This window comes from Salmo salar, chromosome ssa06 (genome assembly GCF_905237065.1).
Source record: "Salmo salar chromosome ssa06, Ssal_v3.1, whole genome shotgun sequence".
Taxonomy (NCBI): Eukaryota; Metazoa; Chordata; class Actinopteri; order Salmoniformes; family Salmonidae; genus Salmo; species Salmo salar.
In genome coordinates, this window is record NC_059447.1 from 87,448,847 (window position 1) to 87,467,166 (window position 18,320).

The 18,320-nt window shown below is 45.8% G+C and overlaps 1 protein-coding gene across 7 annotated transcripts in view; it reads left to right on the plus strand.

Moving 5' to 3' along the window:
* The window catches only part of ino80 (INO80 complex ATPase subunit), a 115,870-nt gene that overhangs the window by 19,126 nt on the left and 78,424 nt on the right, over positions 1 to 18,320 (plus strand). For all 7 annotated transcript variants that reach the window (XM_045721115.1, XM_045721120.1, XM_045721119.1 and 4 more), the window contains exons 17-19: positions 5,674 to 5,758; positions 11,320 to 11,437; positions 13,154 to 13,239. In XM_045721115.1, the coding sequence (XP_045577071.1) occupies positions 5,674 to 5,758; positions 11,320 to 11,437; positions 13,154 to 13,239 (289 nt within the window). The remainder of the gene's footprint in view (positions 1 to 5,673; positions 5,759 to 11,319; positions 11,438 to 13,153; positions 13,240 to 18,320) is intronic.

Genomic DNA, 18,320 nt, shown 5'->3' on the forward strand with positions numbered 1-18,320 from the left:
ACAACAGGTGTGGACTAACAGTGGAAAGGTAAACAACAGGTGTGGACTAACAGTGGAAAGGTAAACAACAGGTGTGGACTAACAGTGGAAAGGTAAACAACAGGTGTGGACTAACAGTGAAAAGGTAAACAACAGGTGTGGACTAACAGTGGAAAGGTAAACAACAGGTGTGGACTAACAGTGGAAAGGTAAACAACAGGTGTGGACTAACAGTGGAAAGGTAAACAACAGGTGTAGACTAACAGTGGAAAGGTAAACAACAGGTGTAGACTAACAGTGGAAAGGTAAACAACAGGTGTGGACTAACAGTGGAAAGCTTGGTAAACAACAGGTGTAGACTAACAGTGGAAAGCTTGGTAAACAACAGGTGTAGACTAACAGTGGAAAGGTAAACAACAGGTGTGGACTAACAGTGGAAAGGTAAACAACAGGTGTAGACTAACAGTGAAAAGGTAAACAACAGGTGTAGACTAACAGTGGAAAGGTAAACAACAGGTGTAGACTAACAGTGGAAAGGTAAACAACAGGTGTGGACTAACAGTGAAAAGGTAAACAACAGGTGTAGACTAACAGTGGAAAGGTAAACAACAGGTGTGGACTAACAGTGAAAAGCTTGGTAAACAACAGGTGTGGACTAACAGTGGAAAGGTAAACAACAGGTGTGGACTAACAGTGGAAAGGTAAACAACAGGTGTGGACTAACAGTGGAAAGGTAAACAACAGGTGTGGACTAACAGTGGAAAGGTAAACAACAGGTGTGGACTAACAGTGGAAAGGTAAACAACAGGTGTGGACTAACAGTGGAAAGGTAAACAACAGGTGTGGACTAACAGTGGAAAGGTAAACAACAGGTGTGGACTAACAGTGGAAAGGTAAACAACAGGTGTGGACTAACAGTGGAAAGGTAAACAACAGGTGTGGACTAACAGTGGAAAGGTAAACAACAGGTGTAGACTAACAGTGAAAAGCTTGGTAAACAACAGGTGTAGACTAACAGTGAAAAGCTTGGTAAACAACAGGTGTGGACTAACAGTGAAAAGGTAAACAACAGGTGTGGACTAACAGTGGAAAGGTAAACAACAGGTGTAGACTAACAGTGGAAAGGTAAACAACAGGTGTGGACTAACAGTGAAAAGGTAAACAACAGGTGTGGACTAACAGTGAAAAGGTAAACAACAGGTGTGGACTAACAGTGGAAAGGTAAACAACAGGTGTGGACTAACAGTGAAAAGGTAAACAACAGGTGTGGACTAACAGTGAAAAGGTAAACAACAGGTGTGGACTAACAGTGAAAAGGTAAACAACAGGTGTAGACTAACAGTGGAAAGGTAAACAACAGGTGTGGACTAACAGTGGAAAGGTAAACAACAGGTGTGGACTAACAGTGGAAAGGTAAACAACAGGTGTAGACTAACAGTGAAAAGGTAAACAACAGGTGTAGACTAACAGTTAAAAGGTAAACAACAGGTGTGGACTAACAGTGAAAAGCTTGGTAAACAACAGGTGTGGACTAACAGTGGAAAGGTAAACAACAGGTGTGGACTAACAGTGAAAAGGTAAACAACAGGTGTGGACTAACAGTGGAAAGGTAAACAACAGGTGTGGACTAACAGTGGAAAGGTAAACAACAGGTGTGGACTAACAGTGGAAAGGTAAACAACAGGTGTAGACTAACAGTGGAAAGGTAAACAACAGGTGTGGACTAACAGTGGAAAGGTAAACAACAGGTGTGGACTAACAGTGGAAAGGTAAACAACAGGTGTAGACTAACAGTGGAAAGGTAAACAACAGGTGTGGACTAACAGTGGAAAGGTAAACAACAGGTGTACACTAACAGTGGAAAGGTAAACAACAGGTGTGGACTAACAGTGAAAAGGTAAACAACAGGTGTAGACTAACAGTGGAAAGGTAAACAACAGGTGTGGACTAACAGTGAAAAGGTAAACAACAGGTGTGGACTAACAGTGGAAAGGTAAACAACAGGTGTAGACTAACAGTGGAAAGGTAAACAACAGGTGTGGACTAACAGTGGAAAGGTAAACAACAGGTGTGGACTAACAGTGGAAAGGTAAACAACAGGTGTGGACTAACAGTGGAAAGGTAAACAACAGGTGTGGACTAACAGTGGAAAAGGTAAACAACAGGTGTGGACTAACAGTGGAAAGGTAAACAACAGGTGTGGACTAACAGTGGAAAGGTAAACAACAGGTGTGGACTAACAGTGAAAAGGTAAACAACAGGTGTGGACTAACAGTGGAAAGGTAAACAACAGGTGTGGACTAACAGTGGAAAGGTAAACAACAGGTGTGGACTAACAGTGAAAAGGTAAACAACAGGTGTGGACTAACAGTGAAAAGGTAAACAACAGGTGTGGACTAACAGTGGAAAGGTAAACAACAGGTGTGGACTAACAGTGAAAAGGTAAACAACAGGTGTAGACTAACAGTGAAAAGGTAAACAACAGGTGTGGACTAACAGTGGAAAGGTAAACAACAGGTGTGGACTAACAGTGGAAAGGTAAACAACAGGTGTAGACTAACAGTGAAAAGGTAAACAACAGGTGTGGACTAACAGTGGAAAGGTAAACAACAGGTGTAGACTAACAGTGAAAAGCTTGGTAAACAACAGGTGTGGACTAACAGTGAAAAGGTAAACAACAGGTGTGGACTAACAGTGGAAAGGTAAACAACAGGTGTAGACTAACAGTGAAAAGGTAAACAACAGGTGTGGACTAACAGTGAAAAGGTAAACAACAGGTGTGGACTAACAGTGGAAAGGTAAACAACAGGTGTAGACTAACAGTGGAAAGGTAAACAACAGGTGTAGACTAACAGTGAAAAGGTAAACAACAGGTGTGGACTAACAGTGGAAAGGTAAACAACAGGTGTAGACTAACAGTGGAAAGGTAAACAACAGGTGTGGACTAACAGTGGAAAGGTAAACAACAGGTGTGGACTAACAGTGGAAAGGTAAACAACAGGTGTAGACTAACAGTGGAAAGGTAAACAACAGGTGTGGACTAACAGTGAAAAGGTAAACAACAGGTGTGGACTAACAGTGGAAAGGTAAACAACAGGTGTGGACTAACAGTGGAAAGGTAAACAACAGGTGTACACTAACAGTGAAAAGGTAAACAACAGGTGTGGACTAACAGTGAAAAGCTGACGTACGGGTCCTTCCCAACAACATAGAGAGAAATAATAGAAAAAATAATAACACAAGGAATAAATATACAATGAGTAACGTTAACTTGGCTATGTACACGGGGTACCAGTACTGAGTCCATGATAACTTGGCTATGTACACGGGGTACCAGTACTGAGTCCATGATAACTTGGCTATGTACACGTGGTACCAGTACTGAGTCCATGATAACTTGGCTATGTACACGGGGTACCAGTACTGAGTCCATGATAACTTGGCTATATACACGTGGTACCAGTACTGAGTCCATGATAACTTGGCTATGTACACGGGGTACCAGTACTGAGTCCATGATAACTTGGCTATGTACACGGGGTACCAGTACTGAGTCCATGATAACTTGGCTATGTACACGGGGTACCAGTACTGAGTCCATGATAACTTGACTATATACACGGGGTACCACTACTGAGTCCATGATAACTTGGCTATATACACATGGTACCAGTACTGAGTCCATGATAACTTGGCTATATACACACGGTACCAGTACTGAGTCCATGATAACTTGGCTATATACACACGGTACCAGTACTGAGTCCATGATAACTTGGCTATATACACGGGGTACCAGTACTGAGTCCATGATAACTTGGCTATATACACGGGGTACCAGTACTGAGTCCATGATAACTTGGCTATGTACACGTGGTACCAGTACTGAGTCCATGATAACTTGGCTATGTACACGGGGTACCAGTACTGAGTCCATGATAACTTGGCTATGTACACATGGTACCAGTACTGAGTCCATGATAACTTGGCTATGTACACATGGTACCAGTACTGAGTCCATGATAACTTGGCTATGTACACGGGGTACCAGTACTGAGTCAATGTGCAGGGGTACCAGTACTGAGTCCATGATAACTTGGCTATATACACGGGGTACCAGTACTGAGTCCATGATAACTTGGCTTTATACACGGGGTACCAGTACTGAGTCCATGATAACTTGGCTATATACACGGGGTACCAGTACTGAGTCAATGTGCAGGGGTACCAGTACTGAGTCCATGATAACTTGGCTATGTACACATGGTACCAGTACTGAGTCCATGATAACTTGGCTATATACACGGGGTAGCAGTACTGAGTCATAGTGCAAGGGTACGAGGTAATGGAGGTAGATGTGTACTTATAGGTAGGGGTCAATTGACTAGGCAGCAGGTTAGATGATAAACAGTGGCAGCAGTGTACATGAGTCAATGCAGATAGTCTGGGTAGCTACTGGTTAACTAGTAGTGTTTCTGGCTTTGGGTTAGAAGCTGTTCGCTGTCCTGTTGGTTCCAGACTTGCCGTGCGGTAGCAGAGAGAACAGTCTATGACTTGGGTGGCTGGAGTGGCTGAAAATTTTTAGGACCTTCCTTAGACACTGCCTCGTAAAGAGGTCCAGGGTGGCAGGAAGCTCGGCCCCTGTGTTATACTGGACTGTATGCATTACCCTCTGTAGCGCCTTGCGGTCGGATGCCAAGCAGTTGCCATACCAAACGGTGATGCAGCCAGTCAAGATGCTCTCAATGGTGCAGCTGTAGAACTTTTTGAGGATCTGAGGACCCATGTGGAATCTTTTCAGCCTCCTGAGGGGAAAGAGGTGTTGTCGTGCCCTTTTCACGACTGTGTTGACGTGTGTGGACCATGATAATTCCTTAGTGATGTGGACAACTGAGAGACTTGGAAGTTTTCGACTTGCTTCACTACAGTCCTGTGAATGTGGACGTGCTCGGCCCCTCTGTTTCCTGTAATCCATAATCGGCTATTTGCCTTGGGATTGCGCACCATCTGTTGTTGCCAGAGACACATCTCCCTCCTTAACCTTACCAAAAGCTACCATTCGGTCTTGACCATATAGAAAAACCAGCTAGATGCATATTGTCCTTATTCAGCCATGACTCCAAGAAACACAGGATATTAAAGTTCTTCAGGTCCTGTTGATACGATAGTCTCGAACGGAGCTCATCCAGTTTGTTCTCCAGTGATTGTACGTTCGCCAATAGAATGGATGGTAGAGGCAGTTTATTTACCCGTCTCTTCCTTTTTATCCCGGGGTTAAAGGCCTGGTCCGAGGTGAGCTGTACATCCACAACTGTCGACTCGGAAATACAAATCTTCATCCAAAAACAAGGTTAGGGATCGCTGTTCTGATGTCCAGGCGCGGCTTTCAGTCATAGGAAATTATGGAATCTGCTTATATAAAAAAAACAGAAAATAGCAGAATTGGTCAGGAGCCCTTAAGACAGCAGCGACCCATCTCGGCAGCGACCCATCTCGGCAGCGATCCATCTCAGTTCAGAGGGTCAAGTGAGAGTGCGTGGTTCTGGACGAGGCTCAGTCACTAAAGAGCAGTAGCAGCTGGAGCAGCTCTTTCAGTCGTCTCAAATGAGACCTGATTTCCCCATCCAGTGCATTCGAGGATGATGTATACGTCATGTAGTCCATTAAGTTTGCATTGTGTCTCTGTGTTGACAGTGTTCGTTGGAAGATCTTGCTGCAGTTTCAGTGTAGAAACAGACTGCTGCTCACAGGAACGCCCATACAGAACACTATGGCAGAGGTGAGAGGTCGTTCTGTCTGTCGTTCTGTCTGTCGTTCTGTCTGTCGTTCTGTCTGTCGTTCTGTCTGTCGTTCTGTCTGTCGTTCTGTCTGTCGTTCTGTCTGTCGTTCTGTCTGTCGTTCTGTCTCTGACTGTCTCTCTCTCTCTGACTCTCTGTCTGTCTGTCTGTCTCTCTGTCTGTCTGTCTGTCTCTCTGTCTGACTCGCTCTCTGTCTCACTCGCTCTCTGTCTCACTCGCTCTGACTGTGTCTCTCTGACTGTGTCTCTCTGACTGTGTCTCTCTGACTGTGTCTCTCTGTCTGTCTGTCTGTCTGTCTCTCTGACTGTGTCTCTCTGTCTCTCTCTGACTCTCTGACTGTGTCTCTCTGTCACTCTCTGTCTCTCTGTCTGTCTCTCTCTGTCTCTCTCTGTCTCTCTCTGTCTGTCTCTCTGTCTGTCTCTCTGTCTGTCTCTCTGTCTGTCTCTCTGTCTGTCTCTCTGTCTGTCTCTCTGTTTGTCTCTCTGTCTGTGTCTCTGGCTCGCTCTGTCTCTGTCTGTCTGTCTGTCTGTCTGTCTGTCTGTCTGTCTGTCTGTCTGTCTGTCTCTCTGTCTGTGTCTCTGTCTGTGTCTCTGGCTCGCTCTCTCTCTCTCTCGCTCTGTCTCTGTCTGTCTGTCTCTCTCTGTCTGTCTGTCTGTCTCTCTCTGTCTGTCTCTCTCTGTCTCTGTCTGTCTGTCTCTCTCTGTCTGTCTGTCTGTCTGTCTCTCTCTGTCTGTCTGTCTCTCTGTCTCGCTCTCTCTGTCTGTCTCGCTCTCTCTGTCTGTCTCGCTCGCTCTGTCTGTCTCGTCTGTCTGTCTGTCGCTCTGTCTGTCTGTCTCGCTCTCGTCTGTCTGTCTCGTCTGTCTGTCTGTCTGGCTGGCTGGCTCGCTGGCTGTCTGTCTGTCTGGCTCGCTGCTGCTCTCTGTCTGTTGTCTCGCCGCCGCTTTCTGTCTCGTCTGTCTCGCTCGCCGCCGCTTCTGTTCTCGCTTCGCCGCTTTCGTTGTTTCGCCGCCGCTTCTGTCTGGCTCGCCGCTTGTCTGCTTCGCCGCCGCTTGTCCGCTTCCGCCGCTTTCTGTTCGGTCTTCGCCGGCTTCGTCTGGCTTCCGCCGCTTGTCTGGCTTCGCCGCTTGTCTCGGCTCGCCGCTTGTCTCGCTCTTGTCTCGCTGCCGCTTGTCTTCGCCGCTTGCTTGTCTTCGCTCGCCGCTTTCTCGCCCCGCTTGTTCGTTTCCGCCGCCGCTTGTCTCGGCTTCCGCCGCTGCTTGGCTGGCTCCGCCGCTTTCCCGGCTTCGCCGCCGCTTCGTTGTCTGGCTCGCTTCGTTCGTCTGGCTTCCCGCTTCGTCTCGCCGCTTCCGTCTCGCCGCTTGTCTCGCGCTTCTCGCTTTGTCTGGCTCGTTGTCTCGGCTCGCTTTGTCCGGTCTCGCCGCTTGTCTGGCTTCGCCGCTTTTCGCCCTTCGCTTCGCTGCTCTGTCTCGGCCGCTTGTCTGGCTCGCCGCTTGTCTGGTCTCGCCGCTTCGTCTGTCTCGCTTCGTCTGTTTCGCCGCGCTTCGTCTGGCTCGCCGCTTGTCTGGCTTCGCCGCCGCTTGTCTGGCTTCGCCGCTTGCCTGGCTCGCCGCTTTCGCTTTCGTCTGGCTCGCCGCTTGTCTCGGCTTCGCCGCTTGTCTGGCTTCGCCGCTTGTCTGGCTTTCGCTCGCTCGCCGCTTTCGTCTGGCTTCCGCCGCCGCTTTGCCTGGCTTCGCCGCCGCCGCTTGTCTGGCTTCGCCGCCGCTTGTCCGGCTTCGCCGCCGCTTGTCTCGCTTCGCCGCCGCTTCTGTCTCGCCGTTTGTCTCGGTTCGCCGTCGCTTGTTCGGCTTTCGCCGCTTGTCTTCTGTCTGCTTCGCCGCCGCGTTCGTCTGTTGGCTTTCGCGCGCTTCTGTCTGTCTGGCTCGCTTCGTCTGTCTCCCGCCGCTTCTGTCTGTCTGTCTGTCTGTCTGTCTGGCTCGCTGTCTGTCTGTCTGTCTGTCTCGCTCTGTCTCCTGTCTCTGTCTCGTCCGTCTGTCTGCTCGTGTCTCCTCGCCGCTTTCTGGTTTCCGCTCGCTGGCTCTCGCCCTTCTGGCTTCTCGCCGCCGCTTTCTGCTCTCTCTGGCTCTGGTTTCTCTCTGGCTCGCCGCTTCTCTCGCTTCGCCGCTTTCTGTGGCTCGCTCGCTTCTCTGTGTCTCGCCGCTTTCTGTGTCTCGCTGCTTTCTGTGTCTCGCTCGCTTTCTGTGTCCGCTCCTTCTCTGTGTCTCGCTCGCCTTCTCTGTCTCGCTCTCTTTCTGTCTCGCTCCTTCTCTGTCTCTCTGCTCTCGCCTCTCTGCTTCTCTCTCTGTCTGTCTGGCTCTCTCTGCTCTCTCTCTGTCTGTCTGCTCTGCTCTCTCTCTGTCTGTCTGGCTCTCTCTGCTCTCTCTCTATGTCTGTCTGGCTCTCTCTGCTCTCTCTCTATGTCTGTCTGGCTCTCTCTGCTCTCTCTCTGTCTGTCTGGCTCTCTCTGCTCTCTCTCTGTCTGTCTGGCTCTCTCTGCTCTCTCTCTATGTCTGTCTGGCTCTCTCTGCTCTCTCTCTCTGTCTGTCTGGCTCTCTCTGCTCTCTCTCTATGTCTGTCTGGCTCTCTCTGCTCTCTCTCTGTCTGTCTGGCTCTCTCTGCTCTCTCTCTGTCTGTCTGGCTCTCTCTGCTCTCTCTCTGTGTCTGTCTGGCTCTCTCTGCTCTCTCTCTCTCTGCTCTCGCTCTCTCTGCTCTCTCTCTCTGTCTGTCTGGCTCTCTCTGCTCTCTCTCTCTGTCTGTCTGGCTCTCTCTGCTCTCTCTCTATGTCTGTCTGGCTCTCTCTGCTCTCTCTCTCTCTGCTCTCGCTCTCTCTGCTCTCTCTCTATGTCTGTCTGGCTCTCTCTGCTCTCTCTCTGTCTGTCTGGCTCTCTCTGCTCTCTCTCTATGTCTGTCTGGCTCTCTCTGCTCTCTCTCTCTCTGTCTGGCTCTCTCTGCTCTCTCTCTCTGTCTGTCTGGCTCTCTCTGCTCTCTCTCTATGTCTGTCTGGCTCTCTCTGCTCTCTCTCTATGTCTGTCTGGCTCTCTCTGCTCTCTCTCTCTCTGCTCTCGCTCTCTCTGCTCTCTCTCTCTGTCTGTCTGGCTCTCTCTGCTCTCTCTCTCTGTCTGTCTGGCTCTCTCTGCTCTCTCTCTCTGTCTGTCTGGCTCTCTCTGCTCTCTCTCTCTGTCTGTCTGGCTCTCTCTGCTCTCTCTCTCTGTCTGTCTGTCTCTGTATTTAATAAATGCTGTATGTCATGGATGGGTGATTACCACTGATTTAGCTAAATCAATGGTACAGTATATGTAGTATGTTAATTTATGTAAATATGTTTGAGCAACAATAATCATATATATATATATATATATATTCTCAACCAAAACAATTATACATGGTAAATAATACACATGAGAAAGCCAACAGCAACAAACCAGATTGAATCGACTCTCTTTCTCTCCTCATACTCTGTCACTCACCAATTCTCCCTCCCTCTCACAGTTCAATGGGAAAATGTATGTTTACATTGTCAAAGCAAGTGACACAGATAATAAACAATAGAATATAAACAGTAAACATTACACTCACAAAAGTTCCAAAGGAATAGACATTTAAAATGTCATAAAATAAACATAAATATGGGTTGTATTTACAATGGTGCTTGTTCTTCACTGGTTGCCCTTTTCTTGTGGCAACAGGTCACAAATATTGCTGCTGTGATGGTACACCGTAGTATTTCACCCAATAGATATGGGAGTTTATCAAAATATGATTTGTTTTCTAATTCTTTGTGGGTCTGTGTAATCTGAGGGAAATATGTGTCTCTAATATGGTCATACATTTGGCAGGAGGTTAGGAAGTGCATCTCAGTTTCCACCTCATTTTGTGGGCAGTGTGCACATAGCCTGTCTTCTCTTGAGAACCAGGTCTGCCTACGACGGCCTTTCTCAATAGCAATACTATGCTCACTGAGTCTGTACATAGTCAAAGCTTTCCTTTATTTTGGATCAGTCACAGTGGTCAGGGATTCTGCCACTGTGTACCCTGTGTTTAGGGCCAAATAGCATTCTAGTTTGCTCTGTTTTTTTGTGTATTCTTTCTTTCTCTCTTTCTATGTCTCTTCCTCAGCCTGTCTGTATATGCTGTATAGTGCCTTCAGAAAGTATTCATACCCCTTGACTTATTCCACATTTTGCTGTGTCACAGCCTGAATTAAAAATGTATTTAAATATTTTTTTCTTTACCCCATAATAAGTCAATACATGTTAGAATCACCTTTGGCAGCGATTACAGCTGTGAGTCTTTCTGGGTAAGTCTCTAAGAGCTTTGCATACCTGGATTGTATAATATTTGCACATTATTCTTAAAAAAATAATCTTCAAGCTTTGTCAAGTTGGGTGTTGATCATTGCTTGACAGACATTCCCAAGTCTTGCCATAGATTTTCAAGCCTATTTAAGTCAAAACTGTAACTAGGCCACAGTGTATATTTGGCCTTGTTTTGGGTTATTGTCCTGCTGAAAGGTGAATTCGTCTCCCAGTGTCTGGTGGAAAGCAGACTGAACCAGTTTCCCTCTAGGATTTTTCCTGTGTTTAGCTCTATTCTGTTGCCGATAAGTATACCCATAACAGGATGCAGCCACCACCATGCATGAACATATAAAGAGTGGTACTCAGTGATGTTTTGTGTTGTATTTGCCCCAAGCATAACGGTTTGCGTGATTTTTAATATTTGTATTCTGTACCGACTTCCTTTTCAGTTACGTATGTATCACTTATGTAATTTACGTTAATATTGTGGAGTAACTTCGTTGGTGATCATTCCTCAGTTTTCTCCAATCACAGCCATTTAATAACTGTTTTAAAGTCACCATAGGCCTCATGGTGAAATCCCAGAGCGATTTCCTTCCTCTCTGGCAACTGAGTTAGGAAGGACTTCTCAATGCTCAAAGAGATATTTATTGTCTTCTTTATTTTTTTTTACCCATCTACCGATAGATGTCGCCCTTTGTGAGGCAGTGGAAACTATGTTTGAAATTCACTGCTCGACTGAGGGACCTTACAATTATCTGTATGTGTGGGGTACAGAGATGAGGTAGTCATTCAAAAATCATGTTAAACAATATTATCGCACAAAGAGTAAGTTCATGCAACTTGTGACATTTTTACTCCTGAACTTATTTAGGGTTGCCATAGCAAATAGACTAAATACTTATTGACTCAAGACATTTCAGCTTTTCCTTTTTAGATTTTGTTCAAAGTTCTAAAAACATAATGTCACTTTGTGTCAAGGCCAGTGACACACAATCTAAATTTTAAAACATTTTAAATTCTGGCTGTAACAAGAAAATGTGGAAAGTCAATGGAGTGTGAATACTTTCTGAATGTCTCTCTCTCTCTCTCAATTCAAAGGGCTTTATTTCTCGCTCTTCCTCTCTGTCTTTCTGTCTCTGTCTTTGCATTTCTCTCTGTCTGTTTGGTACTGTAGAGATGCTGACTGTTATTATTTCCTGTCTCAGTTGTGGGCTCTGCTCCATTTCATCATGCCTACGTTGTTTGACTCTCACGAAGAGTTTAATGAATGGTTCTCTAAAGACATCGAGAGCCATGCAGAGAACAAGTCTGCCATCGACGAGAGTGAGTACACTACACAACCTTTCTTCTGAGATTGTTTCAGACTGCTTGATTTTTAATATCTACTTTAGAAGTACTCTAATCAGGTGTCCATGTCTGTTTCTTATGAAGTGATTGATTGATTTGTAGCTGACCTGTTGTTGTTGTTTAGACTAGATTCATGTTTACATGTTGTTTAGACCAGCTGACTGTTGTTGTTTAGACCAGCTGACTGTCGTTGTTTAGAGCAGCTGACTGTTGTTGTTTAGACCAGCTGACTGTTGTTGTTTAGACCAGCTGACTGTCGTTGTTTAGACCAGCTGACTGTTGTTGTTGTTTAGACCAGCTGACTGTTGTTGTTTAGACCAGCTGACTGTCGTTGTTTAGACCAGCTGACTGTTGTTGTTTAGACCAGCTGACTGTCGTTGTTTAGACCAGCTGACTGTTGTTGTTTAGACCAGCTGACTGTTGTTGTTTAGACCAGCTGACTGTTGTTGTTTAGACCAGCTGACTGTCGTTGTTGTTTAGACCAGCTGACTGTCGTTGTTGTTTAGACCAGCTGACTGTCGTTGTTGTTTAGACCAGCTGACTGTCGTTGTTGTTTAGACCAGCTGACTGTCGTTGTTGTTTAGACCAGCTGACTGTCGTTGTTGTTTAGACCAGCTGACTGTCGTTGTTGTTTAGACCAGCTGACTGTCGTTGTTGTTTAGACCAGCTGACTGTCGTTGTTGTTTAGACCAGCTGACTGTCGTTGTTGTTTAGACCAGCTGACTGTCGTTGTTGTTTAGACCAGCTGACTGTCGTTGTTGTTTAGACCAGCTGACTGTCGTTGTTGTTTAGACCAGCTGACTGTCGTTGTTGTTTAGACCAGCTGACTGTCGTTGTTGTTTAGACCAGCTGACTGTCGTTGTTGTTTAGACCAGCTGACTGTCGTTGTTGTTTAGACCCGCTGACTGTCGTTGTTGTTTAGACCCGCTGACTGTCGTTGTTTAGACCCGCTGACTGTCGTTGTTTAGACCAGCTGACTGTCGTTGTCGTTTAGACCCGCTGACTGTCGTTGTCGTTTAGACCCGCTGACTGTCGTTGTTGTCGTTGTTGTCGTTGAGACCCGCTGACTGTCGTTGAGACCCGCTGACTGTCGTTGAGACCCGCTGGCTGTCGTTGTTGTCGTTGAGACCCGCTGGCTGTCGTTGTTGTCGTTGAGACCCGCTGGCTGTCGTTGAGACCCGCTGGCTGTCGTTGAGACCCGCTGGCTGTCGTTGAGACCCGCTGGCTGTCGTTGAGACCCGCTGGCTGTCGTTGTCGTTGAGACCCGCTGGCTGTCGTTGTCGTTGAGACCCGCTGGCTGTCGTTGTCGTTGAGACCCGCTGGCTGTTGTTGTTGTCGTTGAGACCCGCTGACTGTCGTTGAGACCCGCTGACTGTCGTTGTTGTTTAGACCCGCTGACTGTCGTTGTTGTCGTTGTTGTCGTTGAGACCCGCTGACTGTCGTTGAGACCCGCTGACTGTCGTTGAGACCCGCTGACTGTCGTTGAGACCCGCTGACTGTCGTTGAGACCCGCTGACTGTCGTTGGTGTTGTTTAGATCAGCTGTCCAGGCTTCATATGATCCTGAAACCCTTCATGTTGAGGACCTGCTGACTGTGTCGTTGGTGTTGTTTAGATCAGCTGTCCAGGCTTCATATGATCCTGAAACCCTTCATGTTGAGGACCTGCTGACTGTGTCGTTGGTGTTGTTTAGATCAGCTGTCCAGGCTTCATATGATCCTGAAACCCTTCATGTTGAGGAGGATCAAGAAGGATGTCGAGAACGAGCTCTCTGACAAGGTACTGACTGACCAATCACACACGAGTTATATATCACTTTATAGGTCCTGTCCTATCTATCTGTTCTTCAATATCCCCTCTATCGTCTCTCCTTTCCTACCTCAATACCCTCTATCGTCTCTCCTTTCCTACCTCAATACCCTCTATCGTCTCTCCTTTCCTACCTCAGTACCCTCTATCGTCTCTCCTTTCCTACCTCAGTACCCTCTATCGTCTCTCCTTTCCTACCTCAGTACCCTCTATCGTCTCTCCTTTCCTACCTCAGTACCCTCTATCGTCTCTCCTTTCCTACCTCAGTACCCTCTATCGTCTCTCCTTTCCTACCTCAGTACCCTCTATCGTCTCTCCTTTCCTACCTCAGTACCCTCTATCGTCTCTCCTTTCCTACCTCAGTACCCTCTATCGTCTCTCCTTTCCTACCTCAGTACCCTCTATCGTCTCTCCTTTCCTACCTCAGTACCCTCTATCGTCTCTCCTTTCCTACCTCAGTACCCTCTATCGTCTCTCCTTTCCTACCTCAGTACCCTCTATCGTCTCTCCTTTCCTACCTCAGTACCCTCTATCGTCTCTCCTTTCCTACCTCAATACCCTCTATCGTCTCTCCTTTCCTACCTCAGTACCCTCTATCGTCTCTCCTTTCCTACCTCAGTACCCTCTATCGTCTCTCCTTTCCTACCTCAGTACCCTCTATCGTCTCTCCTTTCCTACCTCAGTACCCTCTGTATCGTCTCTCCTTTCCTACCTCAGTATCCTCTCTCCTTTCCTACCTCAGTACCCCCTCTATCGTCTCTCCTTTCCTACCTCAATACCCTCTATCGTCTCTCCTTTCCTACCTCAGTACCCTCTATCGTCTCTCCTTTCCTACCTCAGTACCCTCTATCGTCTCTCCTTTCCTACCTCAGTACCCTCTATCGTCTCTCCTTTCCTACCTCAGTACCCTCTATCGTCTCTCCTTTCCTACCTCAGTACCCTCTATCGTCTCTCCTTTCCTACCTCAGTACCCTCTATCGTCTCTCCTTTCCTACCTCAATACCCTCTATCGTCTCTCCTTTCCTACCTCAGTATCCTCTGTATCGTCTCTCCTTTCCTACCTCAGTATCCTCTCTCCTTTCCTACCTCAGTATCCTCTCTATCGTCTCTCCTTTCCTACCTCAATACCCTCTATCGTCTCTCCTTTCCTACCTCAATACCCTCTATCGTCTCTCCTTTCCTACCTCAATACCCTCTATCGTCTCTCCTTTCCTACCTCAATACCCTCTATCGTCTCTCCTTTCCTACCTCAGAACCCTCTATCGTCTCTCCTTTCCTACCTCAGTACCCTCTATCGTCTCTCCTTTCCTACCTCAATACCCTCTATCGTCTCTCCTTTCCTACCTCAGTACCCTCTATCGTCTCTCCTTTCCTACCTCAATACCCTCTATCGTCTCTCCTTTCCTACCTCAATACCCTCTATCGTCTCTCCTTTCCTACCTCAATACCCTCTATCGTCTCTCCTTTCCTACCTCAATACCCTCTATCGTCTCTCCTTTCCTACCTCAGTATCCTTTGTATCGTCTCTCCTTTCCTACCTCAGTATCCTCTGTATCGTCTCTCCTTTCCTACCTCAGTATCCTCTCTCCTTTCCTACCTCAGTATCCTCTCTATCGTCTCTCCTTTCCTACCTCAGTATCCTCTCTATCTTCTCTCCTTTCCTACCTCAGTATCCTCTCTCCTTTCCTACCTCAGTATCCTCTCTCCTTTCCTACCTCAGTATCCTCTCTATCGTCTCTCCTTTCCTACCTCAGTATCCTACACTATTTATTCCCCCAGGCAGGCAACTCTGCTTTCATCACCCTAGTCCTCACTTGGCACCCACATCTGTCTCCTTTCCTCCTTCCATACCTAGACTAGCAGCTGCCAGATGTTTCCAGATCGTTTTGACAAGTATCTGTATTTCACCTCCTCTTCCTCTGATAGATAAGGATGGTTACTGTGTTTTCTGTATCTACCTATCCCCTCTCTTCCTCTGATAGATAAGGATGGTTACTGTGTTTTCTGTATCTACCTATCCCCTCTCTTCCTCTGATAGATAAGGATGGTTACTGTGTTTTCTGTATCTACCTATACCCCCTCTCTTCCTCTGATAGATAAGGATGGTTACTGTGTTTTCTGTATCTACCTATACCCCCTCTCTTCCTCTGATAGATAAGGATGGTTACTGTGTTTTCTGTATCTACCTATCCCCTCTCTTCCTCTGATAGATAAGGATGGTTACTGTGTTTTCTGTATCTACCTATCCCCTCTCTTCCTCTGATAGATAAGGATGGTTACTGTGTTTTCTGTATCTACCTATCCCCTCTCTTCCTCTGATAGATAAGGATGGTTACTGTGTTTTCTGTATCTAACTATCCCCCTCTCTTCCTCTGATAGATAAGGATGGTTACTGTGTTTTCTGTATCTACCTATACCCTCTCTTCCTCTGATAGATAAGGATGGTTACTGTGTTTTCTGTATCTACCTATACCCCTCTCTTCCTCTGATAGATAAGGATGGTTACTGTGTTTTCTGTATCTACCTATCCCCTCTTCCTCTGATAGATAAGGATGGTTACTGTGTTTTCTGTATCTACCTATCCCCTCTTCCTCTGATAGATAAGGATGGTTACTGTGTTTTCTGTATCTAACTATACCCTCTCTTCCTCTGATAGATAAGGATGGTTACTGTGTTTTCTGTATCTAACTATACCCCCTCTTCCTCTGATAGATAAGGATGGTTACTGTGTTTTCTGTATCTACCTATACCCCTCTCTTCCTCTGATAGATAAGGATGGTTACTGTGTTTTCTGTATCTACCTATCCCCTCTTCCTCTGATAGATAAGGATGGTTACTGTGTTTTCTGTATCTAACTATACCCTCTCTTCCTCTGATAGATAAGGATGGTTACTGTGTTTTCTGTATCTACCTATACCCTCTCTTCCTCTGATAGATAAGGATGGTTACTGTGTTTTCTGTATCTAACTATACCCTCTCTTCCTCTGATAGATAAGGATGGTTACTGTGTTTTCTGTATCTACCTATCCCCTCTCTTCCTCTGATAGATAAGGATGGTTACTGTGTTTTCTGTATCTACCTATACCCCTCTCTTCCTCTGATAGATAAGGATGGTTACTGTGTTTTCTGTATCTACCTATACCCTCTCTTCCTCTGATAGATAAGGATGGTTACTGTGTTTTCTGTATCTACCTATCCCCTCTCTTCCTCTGATAGATAAGGATGGTTACTGTGTTTTCTGTATCTACCTATACCCTCTCTTCCTCTGATAGATAAGGATGGTTACTGTGTTTTCTGTATCTACCTATCCCCTCTCTTCCTCTGATAGATAAGGATGGTTACTGTGTTTTCTGTATCTACCTATACCCCTCTCTTCCTCTGATAGATAAGGATGGTTACTGTGTTTTCTGTATCTACCTATACCCCCTCTCTTCCTCTGATAGATAAGGATGGTTACTGTGTTTTCTGTATCTACCTATACCCTCTCTTCCTCTGATAGATAAGGATGGTTACTGTGTTTTCTGTATCTACCTATCCCCTCTCTTCCTCTGATAGATAAGGATGGTTACTGTGTTTTCTGTATCTACCTATCCCCTCTCTTCCTCTGATAGATAAGGATGGTTACTGTGTTTTCTGTATCTACCTATCCCCTCTCTTCCTCTGATAGATAAGGATGGTTACTGTGTTTTCTGTATCTACCTATACCCTCTCTTCCTCTGATAGATAAGGATGGTTACTGTGTTTTCTGTATCTACCTATCCCCTCTCTTCCTCTGATAGATAAGGATGGTTATTGTGTTTTCTGTATCTAACTATACCCTCTCTTCCTCTGATAGATAAGGATGGTTACTGTGTTTTCTGTATCTACCTATCCCCTCTCTTCCTCTGATAGATAAGGATGGTTACTGTGTTTTCTGTATCTACCTATCCCCTCTCTTCCTCTGATAGATAAGGATGGTTACTGTGTTTTCTGTATCTAACTATACCCTCTCTTCCTCTGATAGATAAGGATGGTTACTGTGTTTTCTGTATCTAACTATACCCCCTCTTCCTCTGATAGATAAGGATGGTTACTGTGTTTTCTGTATCTACCTATACCCTCTCTTCCTCTGATAGATAAGGATGGTTACTGTGTTTTCTGTATCTAACTATCCCCCTCTCTTCCTCTGATAGATAAGGATGGTTACTGTGTTTTCTGTATCTAACTATACCCCCTCTTCCTCTGATAGATAAGGATGGTTACTGTGTTTTCTGTATCTACCTATCCCCCCTCTTCCTCTGATAGATAAGGATGGTTACTGTGTTTTCTGTATCTACCTATACCCTCTCTTCCTCTGATAGATAAGGATGGTTACTGTGTTTTCTGTATCTACCTATACCCTCTCTTCCTCTGATAGATAAGGATGGTTACTGTGTTTTCTGTATCTACCTATACCCTCTCTTCCTCTGATAGATAAGGATGGTTACTGTGTTTTCTGTATCTACCTATCCCCTCTCTTCCTCTGATAGATAAGGATGGTTACTGTGTTTTCTGTATCTACCTATACCCCTCTCTTCCTCTGATAGATAAGGATGGTTACTGTGTTTTCTGTATCTACCTATACCCCTCTCTTCCTCTGATAGATAAGGATGGTTACTGTGTTTTCTGTATCTACCTATACCCTCTCTTCCTCTGATAGATAAGGATGGTTACTGTGTTTTCTGTATCTACCTATCCCCTCTCTTCCTCTGATAGATAAGGATGGTTACTGTGTTTTCTGTATCTACCTATCCCCTCTCTTCCTCTGATAGATAAGGATGGTTACTGTGTTTTCTGTATCTACCTATCCCCTCTCTTCCTCTGATAGATAAGGATGGTTACTGTGTTTTCTGTATCTACCTATCCCCTCTCTTCCTCTGATAGATAAGGATGGTTACTGTGTTTTCTGTATCTACCTATCCCCTCTCTTCCTCTGATAGATAAGGATGGTTACTGTGTTTTCTGTATCTAACTATACCCCCTCTTCCTCTGATAGATAAGGATGGTTACTGTGTTTTCTGTATCTACCTATC